This window comes from Cyprinus carpio, chromosome B14, assembly GCF_018340385.1.
Source record: "Cyprinus carpio isolate SPL01 chromosome B14, ASM1834038v1, whole genome shotgun sequence".
Lineage (NCBI taxonomy): Eukaryota > Metazoa > Chordata > Actinopteri > Cypriniformes > Cyprinidae > Cyprinus > Cyprinus carpio.
This window is the reverse complement of record NC_056610.1, coordinates 11,480,696-11,490,513: the sequence shown is the minus strand read 5'-3', so window position 1 is coordinate 11,490,513 and position 9,818 is coordinate 11,480,696. Positions and strand designations below refer to the sequence as shown.

Below are 9,818 nucleotides of genomic sequence, written 5' to 3'. Positions count from 1 at the left end.
GACATTAAAATGTAGCCTGTTCATGCAGATACAGTTGGTCAATGATTATTCTCAAAACATGAATCACTTCAGATAGAATTTACGATATTATGCTTCTAAAGCAAATAGAACCCATTATAATCAGTGATATACTGCAGGCTGTCAGTAAAACAGTTACATATAAAGACAGATTATGGTCTGTGAGGCCGCATCTCGTCAGAATTTTGCAAGAGGAAATTTGATGAATTATATATGAATTTATATGATGTGAACTGTATGAAAACATACGATTTTTAGAAATAAAGTATACACGTGAAGGTCTGCCCCTTACCCCACACCTAAACATAACCTTCAATGGGACGTCTGCGCATCATACATATATGTACGAAAGAGATTTTGCATGAATTCATATAAATTAGCCGCCAATTCACCATAAACTCAAGAGCTTGTTTCTGTCATGGGATAATAAATAAATAAATAAGCAAGCAATAAAAAATAGACTATTTATTCTCACAATTTAGACTTTTTTCTTGCAATTCTGATTTTACATCTCACGAATCTTAGTTTATATCTCGCAATTGAATATTTTTCAATTCTGACTTTAAAAAAGGGTAAAAAGGTTCCTCAGAATTGTGAGATATAAAAAAGTTTTTTTTTAGATTAAATTAAAATTTATATCCACTAGGTTCCATATAAAATAGTTACAAATTGGCATAGGATTGTGTTAGAATTGCAAGATGTAACATCCAAGTCATGAGAAATTATGATGCAAATAATGCAAATGCAAGGTATGAAGCTGCAACACATCATGTATGTGATACATAGCAAAACATTACATTTTTGACATGGTGCTCCACGTTCACTTATTACATCCAAGAATCAGTGGCATTGTTGATGTAAATTTTTGCGTTCCACTCCACAGACGGAAACAGCAAATAAGTGTAAGGGGCTGTTCACTAAATAAGCACAACTTTTAAAGAAAGTGTATCGAGGCTTTGCATTTTTTTTCAAGATGCAAAAAAAAACAAAAAAAAAAATACAGTGTCTAGAGATGCCATTTAGACTTCATTTAGCCTCCATGTAGTATGTTACCATAGAAAACCAATGGAAAACAGGAATGCAAAAAGCACGTGAGTAAATACAATTGTTATTTTCGTGTAAACTGTTCCTTTAAATACTAGCCACTGTTCTTTGATTAGTCTGAAATTTAAGCATCCCTGCTGAATGACTCTCAGCAGTATTTTGATGTGTCAGCCCTTCCACTCCAGATTGGCTGCTGTGCTTTGTTTAGTGCCCCATTAGTAGGAGGCATTCCCACTGAGGTCTGAGGAAGGTGGATTTAGTTATTATCATCTTTCTGCTGGTGCGATTTGAAAGACTGAAGAAAATCAATAGGCTCCTTGGAAAAGGCAACACCTCTGATGTATAATAAAACCAGAAGACATCAGCTAATTTATGGATCTTTAAAATGTGTTTCTTACAGACTGCTGCTCTTAAGTAGCACATGTCAAAGCTTAAAACACACTTTCGCTCTCTCTCTTTCAGTTAGTTTTCAAATTCAGACTTTTAGAGTTTCTAAATGCTTGATGCATTTTGGTTGGATATTAAATTTCCCATAATAATAACATAAATGGAATAAACAGTGCCTCACGGTACTGGCAACCAGGGTCTATGACTCAATATCCATGGCAGAGATGTAAGGGCTGCAGACATAATTGGTGGACAGATTCAATTACATGTAATCAAACCACTAGCACAGCCCTCAGTGGTGGTTGGACTGCAATAAATAAATAAAGGATCATTACTTATTTTCTCGTTTTGCAGTAAAATATCTAAACATTCATAAATCAAGGTACATTTTATTTGAGAAGCAAAATGAAATAAGATATGAAGTAATTTTCTTTAAAAAAGTATCAAAATGTAGTGAATTTATGCTTAAAGGAATAGTTTACCCAGTAATGAAAATGTATTGAAAATGTTCTCATCCTCAGGCCATTCAAGATGTAGATGAGTTTGTTTCTTCATGGGAACAGATTTGAAGAAATGTAGCATTACATCACTTGCTCTTCAATGGATCCTCTGCAGTGAATGGGTGCCGTCAGAATGAAAGTCCAAACTTGATGAAGAAACAAACTCATCTAAGTCTTGGATTGCTTGAGGGTAAGAAAATTTTAAGCACATTTTAATTTTTGGGTGAATTATTCCTTTAAAACAAAATATCTGTCAACAAAAAAACTTGTTTTCCGTTTTGAATTAAGTTTATTTTCCTAACCCCCCATTTCAGAAAACAAGAATTAATATGTTGAGTCATTTTCCTTCTCAAGTAGATGTATCCTGATTTAAGAATATTAGGATATTTGTAAACAAGTCAAAAACACTGAATGATAAAATATTTTTGCAATGTGAAAATATTCAATCTATTGCCTGTTTATCTTGAAGAAACAAGTTGCAATCTCTGACTTCTTGCTTATTGGCTGAGAAAAGTTATACTGCTTTCTTCATCTGTGCCATTGTATTGCCCCGCTGTGAAATCTGATATTTGTAACGATCTGAGAGGTCAGCAAACATCAACATATGCATATGTATGGACTACCTAATTATTTAGGACTTTGTTATTAGTATCTAAATCACTGAAACCTTTAATCATTAAATTAGTAATTAATTATAATGCATATTACCTTAGAAGGTTTGTCAGCCAGATTCAGAATCGATAATTCTAGTGCTGTGGCACGAAAAGCATTTATCTTGTAAAAAGATATTTTCAAGCATTAAACGTCCACAGTATGGTGCAGTAAATTATAAGTGCAGAGATCAGCTTGCAAAAAATTATCAAACATTCACAGACACTTTAGCTTCACATATGGCCTTCTTTTAAACAATAATAGCACTCGAGACAACGATCCTGGTTTAAGCAAAGCGTGTCAGGACTTTATGTAGGTGTATAGATGACAAAATACTGCGTATAGTTGATCAACACTCTCTCTCTTTTTTTGTGCAATAAGACAGCTGCTTTATCAAACGCTTTCATACAAAATCCCATTCGAAATGATGTTCTAAATTAAGATATTTACTAGATTTTCACATCTGCAACAAAAGTGATTATCCATGCAGAAGTCGGCAACATGACGATAGAGGGTTGAGGAGGGCCACAAGGTCATTGCTGTTGCTAAGTTGCTCTGAGTGGTTTTAAGCATGACAATACTGATGTATGTTTAAAAAAAGAGATGATTTTGCTCACTAAACATGGCTCAGTGTAAGTCTATGATGTATTTTATTATTTGCTGGCAAAATTAATGGATTTTTTTTCTCTGCCATGGAATAAAAAATGTAAAAAGTAATTGTGACTACTTATCGCACATGCCTGACCTTTAGTCTTATAATTCTGAGTTTATATCTCACGATTTTAAAATTTGAATTGTGAGATATAAACTCAAAATTTTGAGAAAAAGTTTAAAATTGTGAGATAAAAATTTCTTGATGGAAACAAGTTTCCTTAGTTCCAAATTAATATTTAATGTCGCTTTTTCTTTCAGATGAACCATGGATATAATACACTTGCCAGCAGGCTTTAAATAATATTGGAGTCTATGTTCCCACATAGCTCTTTTCTCAGGATGTGACTGGTGGGACTGTTACCAATGATGAACAGGCTCATAAGTCCAGAATAATATATTAGCTAGAAACAGTACCTCTGGTGTTATGTGTGCTGGTTCATAATAAAAACTGCCCGCTGTAGCATTCAATCTATTTGACACCTCATATTGACTCATATAAACTCAAAACAGGTATTGAGGTATTGTCCCTATTTTCAAAATGTCACAGCCTTGTTACTTTTAGTCCCGGTGTTTAATGGCAAGCATTGAAATTGTAATCACGAAAAGAACAAATGCACGCTCGGGTGCAAATCACACAGGTCTGTTTTCTGTGGTAGGCCCAGATTTGGCACATTAATAAGGATGAAAAAGTAAGTGTTATTTCGTGGTGGGCAATTAGATTTGCAGCAGTGAGCTGCTTTTTCTGGCCAGTTAAATGCCCATGGCGTTGTGCCCTCATAAAAGACCAGCATGTGAGGCTGATGCAGCAATAAACGCTTTAACCTTGAGAGACCTTCAGTCGCAGGGCGCGCTGGATTAAAAGCGTCTTTTTGGCGCCCCCTACAGACAAATGCGGAACTGCCGCTAATTACGTGAACAGGCAGAAGCGATGTGTGGAGATGATGATAATAATGGCACACCGGCCCTAGACAGAGCCTAGAATACAAAACATGCAATCACAGCAGGATTATTCAAGTGCTTATGATCATTACAGCCCGTGTTCAGATAGAGGACTCTTACTCCAGACTAATTTAGACGAGCTTGGAGGAAAGATTAAATGGCATGGATTGGATTGATGAGACATCATCATAATAACCATTTAACCTTAATGTAATATATGAAAACGATAAACTATATATATATATATATATATATATATATATATATATATATATATATATATATATATATATATATATATAAAGTAAAATGAAAAAGTTACATTTTATTCTTATTTTATTATAAAAAAATATATAATCAAATCATATATAAAATCATAATCTATTGTGGTGTTAAAATACTGCTTGTTTCACTGAATAGTACAAAAAAGCATATTTTTACCATTACCAGATTAACGCTGGCAAATATAAAACTAAGTTGTATTATAATTTTGATTATTTCAATGCCTGCAGAATAACTGGTGAGGGTTGTGGTTATAGCCGCTAGATGTCGTTGTTGTGTTTAGTTCAGAATGTATTCAGAGCCGTAGAAGAAGACGCGTGTGTCGTTCCTGTCGCGGTGTCTTCGGCTTCTCACTGCACATCACTATTATCATTTTTCAATAATGTCTATTGAAATAGAGTCAGCAGAGTAAGTTAATTAAATTGCGTGTTTCCAAACATCATATGCATGCATAATTGTGTAATTTAAACGAGCACTTCTATTTTACAGACTGTTTTTTAGCGGTCAGCAAACGTAGTTTTCTCTAGCTAACTGTGTTAGCATTATCAGGAGCTTGTTTTGCACACAGCTTAGATATTAAATAGAGTTTTTATCTTTCATACTTTTTGTATTTGATGTATTGAAGCTCAGTTTTTTCTCTGGTTTTAGTAGCAAATGCAGCTCGCGATTCCACTAGAACATGTTTTTAGAATAACAATTTTGTGTATTGTGGATGTCGTATGTGTGCTTTATCACAATACAAGATTATTTATTCGTTTGCACACATCAATTTGTAAGCAATGCTCATAACTATATAGACACTATATTATTTTATTCAACTCTCTTGTAATATATTTGCTCTCCAGTCTTGCAAAGTACTATAATGTCATGTTTTTCCAGCGTTATTCGTCTGATCATGCAGTACCTAAAGGAAAACAGCTTGCAGCGGACTTTAGCAACGCTCCAGGAGGAGACGACCGTGTCTCTCAACACAGTGGACAGTATTGAGAGTTTTGTGGCAGATATCAACAGCGGTCACTGGGACACTGTGCTTCAGGCTATACAGTCCCTCAAACTCCCTGACAAGACCCTCATTGACCTTTACGAACAGGTGAGAGGCAGATCAAATTAGGATTTTTATAAGTCGGCTGTTGTGATGTGGCTCATTTTGAATATTGATTGGGCTGTGGACTTTTTGCAGGTTGTTCTTGAGCTGATTGAGCTCCGAGAGCTGGGAGCTGCCAGATCTTTGTTGAGGCAGACTGACCCCATGATCATGCTGAAACAAACCCAACCTGAGCGATACATCCACCTGGAGAATCTTCTAGCACGCTCTTACTTTGACCCCAGAGAGGTGAGGGATCTAAAACAATGCACTTCACAAAAACCTAGCTATTTATTTTTACATATTTAAACATATTGCATATGAAATAGAAATACATTTATCTAGTAATTCATGCAGTGTTTCCTACAAGGTTTTGTGAGACCGTATCTAGATATAGACTATATCTGTATCTAATATATAAAGATGTTTTCGGTTCATTATGAAACTGTGGCACGTAATTAATAGAAAACATTGGTTTATGTATATCTACTTGGATTTTTACAAACAGTTTAATTTCCATTGTGGATGAATTCTGAGCTGATCTATCTATTTTTAGGCCTATCCTGATGGCAGCAGTAAGGAGAAGCGTAGAGCAGCTATAGCTCAGGCTCTTGCTGGTGAGGTCAGTGTGGTACCACCGTCACGTCTGATGGCTCTGCTTGGACAGGTGAGTTAAACTGCCCTTGCAACAGTGATGCATGTACACTGGTCTCAGAATTACACTGGAGGAATAGTTCACATTCCTGTAGTTGATGGTCTGCCTCTGTCTCTAAAGTCTCTGAAGTGGCAGCAGCATCAAGGTCTTCTGCCTCCCGGTATGACCATTGATTTGTTCAGAGGTAAAGCAGCTGTGAAAGACGTCGAGGAGGAGCGCTTCCCCACTCAGCTGGCCAGACACATCAAGGTACAGGAACCAGCATCTGGCCTCCACAGGAACATAAGATACAGTGGAGATTTGGTACTCACCTCAGTGTGTGTTTTTTTTTTTATTGTAGTTTGGTCAGAAGTCTCACGTCGAGTGCTCACGCTTCTCTCCTGATGGTCAGTATCTGGTTACTGGATCTGTGGATGGATTTATTGAAGTATGGAACTTCACTACTGGAAAAATCAGAAAGGTCTGTGAATCTGCGCTGCGACTTCTGGATCTGCATTTGTAGTTTATATATTGTTAATGCACGTTTATTCATGGATTGCGTGTCTTGTGTGTTCTGGACAGGATCTGAAGTATCAGGCTCAGGATAACTTCATGATGATGGATGACGCAGTGCTGTGCATGTCTTTCAGTCGGGACACAGAGATGATGGCCACAGGAGCCCAGGATGGCAAGATTAAGGTCTCATACACACTATATTAAAATTGGACAAATGATTAAAACCTTCAGTGCTCATTGATCATTTGTTTAACACAGGGATGCCCAAACCAGGCCCTGAAGCTTTTTAATTTGGCCCTGCATGCCATATCATCATATCTTAATTTCTGATTATTATTTCTAATTTTGTATTTTGAAAATCTAAGTGATCAGATATAAATCTGAAAGGATAAAAGTTTGTTTATTTAATATATGTGTGTTTACTGTGTATATTTATTATGCATGTATATGTAAACAAATATAAATATTTGCATAAAAATATAACATTTTTCTTACATATTTACATTCATTTGTGTATTTATATATATATAATAAATATGCAGAGTACACAAACATACTCTATATAGACATAGAAGTAAACAAACTTATTTTGGATGCGATTAATTGTGATATATATTATTTTGTATTAATGACATTATTATTTTTATTCTATTTTATTATTAATAGTTTTTATTAATATCTTAATTTGTTTTTATTTTTATTTTTTATTTTCATTAAAGTTTTTGTCATATATATTACATATTTTTTTAAATATGTCTATACATGTTTTAGTTGAACTACAAATAAGAGAATTTTATTATTATTATTTTTTTTTTTTTTTTTATAAAAAATAACCATTTAAATAAATAGAGTATTATTATTTTTTTGTATAATAAAAAGATGCAAACATGATATGTTTGAATGTAAGATTTTTGTGTTGTAAAAAGATGCAAACATGAGCTATATTTTATTTTTGTAGTAGGAAGGCTGATTTATTGGTTATTTTTAATGCTGGATGGGTTGTCTTTGTTTTTTTTTTTCAGGTGTGGAAGATCCAGAGTGGCCAGTGTCTGCGGCGATATGAGCGTGCTCACAGTAAAGGTGTCACCTGTATCAGCTTCAGTAAAGACAGCAGTCAGATTCTCTCTGCATCCTTCGATCAGACCATTAGGTGAGCGTCTCTTTTCACTGTCCTCAGCGTCCACAAAAATCACAGCACATTTCACTTATGCTTGATTTTCCACCAGGATACATGGGTTAAAATCAGGCAAGTCTTTGAAGGAGTTCAGAGGTCATTCTTCATTTGTGAATGATGCCACACTTACTCCTGACGGTCATCACATCATTAGTGCCTCATCTGATGGAACTGTGAAGGTACAGATCTTAATGCATTATCTCGACTCTCTCAAGTAAAGGCTCATAAAGTGTAACTTGTGTTTTGGTTTGACATCATCTTTCTCCCAGATCTGGAACGTGAAGACCACAGAATGCACCAGCACATTCAAATCTTTGGGCACGTCTGCGGGAACCGACATCACTGTCAACAACGTGATCCTGCTTCCTAAAAACCCTGAGCATTTTGTTGTGTGTAACCGATCCAACACTGTTGTCATCATGAACATGCAGGGCCAGGTGAGAAGCTCAAGTGTGGTGTTAATGAAAAAGGAGATGAGAATATTGAAATGATTTGGGTGATTGTTTATGAATCTCTTCGTCGTCTTACGGTTGTTCCTGTTGCAGATTGTGAGGAGTTTCAGCTCTGGTAAGAGAGAGGGTGGTGATTTTGTATGCTGCTCTCTGTCTCCTCGTGGCGAGTGGATCTACTGTGTCGGAGAGGACTTTGTGCTTTACTGTTTCAGCACAGTCACAGGCAAACTAGAGAGAACCCTGACTGTAAGTCTCCTCCATCCATCTCTCACTTCATTTACCAGTATTTATTAAATCAACATGTTTAAATCATTTTTTTTGTACAAATGTTTGTATTTTTACACAAAAGCTTAATATAGCTTTAAGTCCTGTTTAAAAAAAATGACTGTCATTAATTTTTTTACCATAATTTGAGGGAAAAATGTCATTGTGTAACAATAGTAATTGTAAAACAATCCTGTCAGGCAAATTTAGAGCAAGAATAATTAGATGACATTAAAAGACTAAGGATCACAGACTAATTTTATTGTGAATTAATTGTCATTTTAAATCTTTACCATCTTTCAAACCAGTAGGTTTTACCCGTTTTGTCAAGTTTTTAATCATTTAAAATATAATACAATTTAGTATTTACATAAATATCTGTTATGCTGAATGATGAAACACTATTTCATCAATATTTTCACAAAAGTCATTTGAAAAATTACAGTAGATGCAAACTTTACTTACATTTATTATGGTTTCTGTGTATATAAAATCACATTTTTAAATTGAATTTGATGTGGTCACTAAAATGGGATGTAAAAACTAATTATGTATGTTTTTAAATTTTTAATGTATTAAAACAAATGCATTTTTTTTTTCCCTACAGGTTCATGAGAAGGATGTCATTGGTATTGCCCACCACCCACACCAGAATTTGATCGCCACATACAGTGAGGACGGGCTTCTCAAACTCTGGAAGCCGTAACCACACAGATGTGATGTGGGGATTTGGATTGGTTGGGGCAGGAAGGAGAACACAATTAGAATATGTTGCCTACTTTTTTAACCCTTTTTTGTACATACCTGTTTTTTTTTTTTTTTTTTCTTCAAGTGCAGTGGATAAGTTTTTCAAATGGAAGCATCTGTAATTTATAATAAGTTTTCTTTTGATCCAACATTAGATAATTTTTTCTTGTCATTCTCTTCCTTTAAGTCTCATAATTAAAGCATTTGACCACAAGTTGTCAACATGTTGTCTTGCACATTGAAAAGCAAGAGGTTTAAAAAAAAAAAAAAAAAAAAAAAAGGATTTTTTTTGTAATCAATCACCCCGACATTAAAATTTGTAATCATAAAAATGTTCAAATTGAAACACCATAAGCATTTTAATATACTATAAATGAAGGCCAATATTGATTAATTTTTATTTTTTTGAACTTTAGGAATGAAACGAGTAAATACAGCCATTCAACAGTGACAGGCTCCTACACTACAAATT

At 34.7% G+C, this 9,818-nt stretch overlaps 1 protein-coding gene across 1 annotated transcript; it reads left to right on the top strand.

The window, feature by feature from the left end:
- Window positions 1-4,733: 4,733 nt before the first annotated feature.
- LOC109100455 (WD40 repeat-containing protein SMU1-like) lies at window positions 4,734-9,560 on the top strand. Its single transcript, XM_042738089.1, has 12 exons — window positions 4,734-4,883; window positions 5,355-5,565; window positions 5,656-5,808; window positions 6,116-6,226; window positions 6,335-6,463; window positions 6,555-6,674; window positions 6,776-6,892; window positions 7,732-7,859; window positions 7,936-8,062; window positions 8,153-8,320; window positions 8,429-8,581; window positions 9,207-9,560. Exons 1-12 carry the CDS (start codon window positions 4,858-4,860, stop codon window positions 9,303-9,305), a joined length of 1,542 nt encoding a protein of 513 aa, XP_042594023.1. The 5' UTR covers window positions 4,734-4,857; the 3' UTR covers window positions 9,306-9,560.
- The last annotated feature ends 258 nt before the right edge of the window (window positions 9,561-9,818 follow it).

Excerpts from the sequence above, each read along its gene's own strand:
- LOC109100455 (XM_042738089.1), top strand. The coding sequence starts at position 4,858 with ATGTCTATTGAAATAGAGTCAGCAGA. Across the intron at positions 4,884-5,354 it reads ATTGAAATAGAGTCAGCAGA|CGTTATTCGTCTGATCATGC; the intron begins GTAAGTTAATTA and ends ATGTTTTTCCAG. Across the intron at positions 8,063-8,152 it reads CATCTGATGGAACTGTGAAG|ATCTGGAACGTGAAGACCAC; the intron begins GTACAGATCTTA and ends TCTTTCTCCCAG.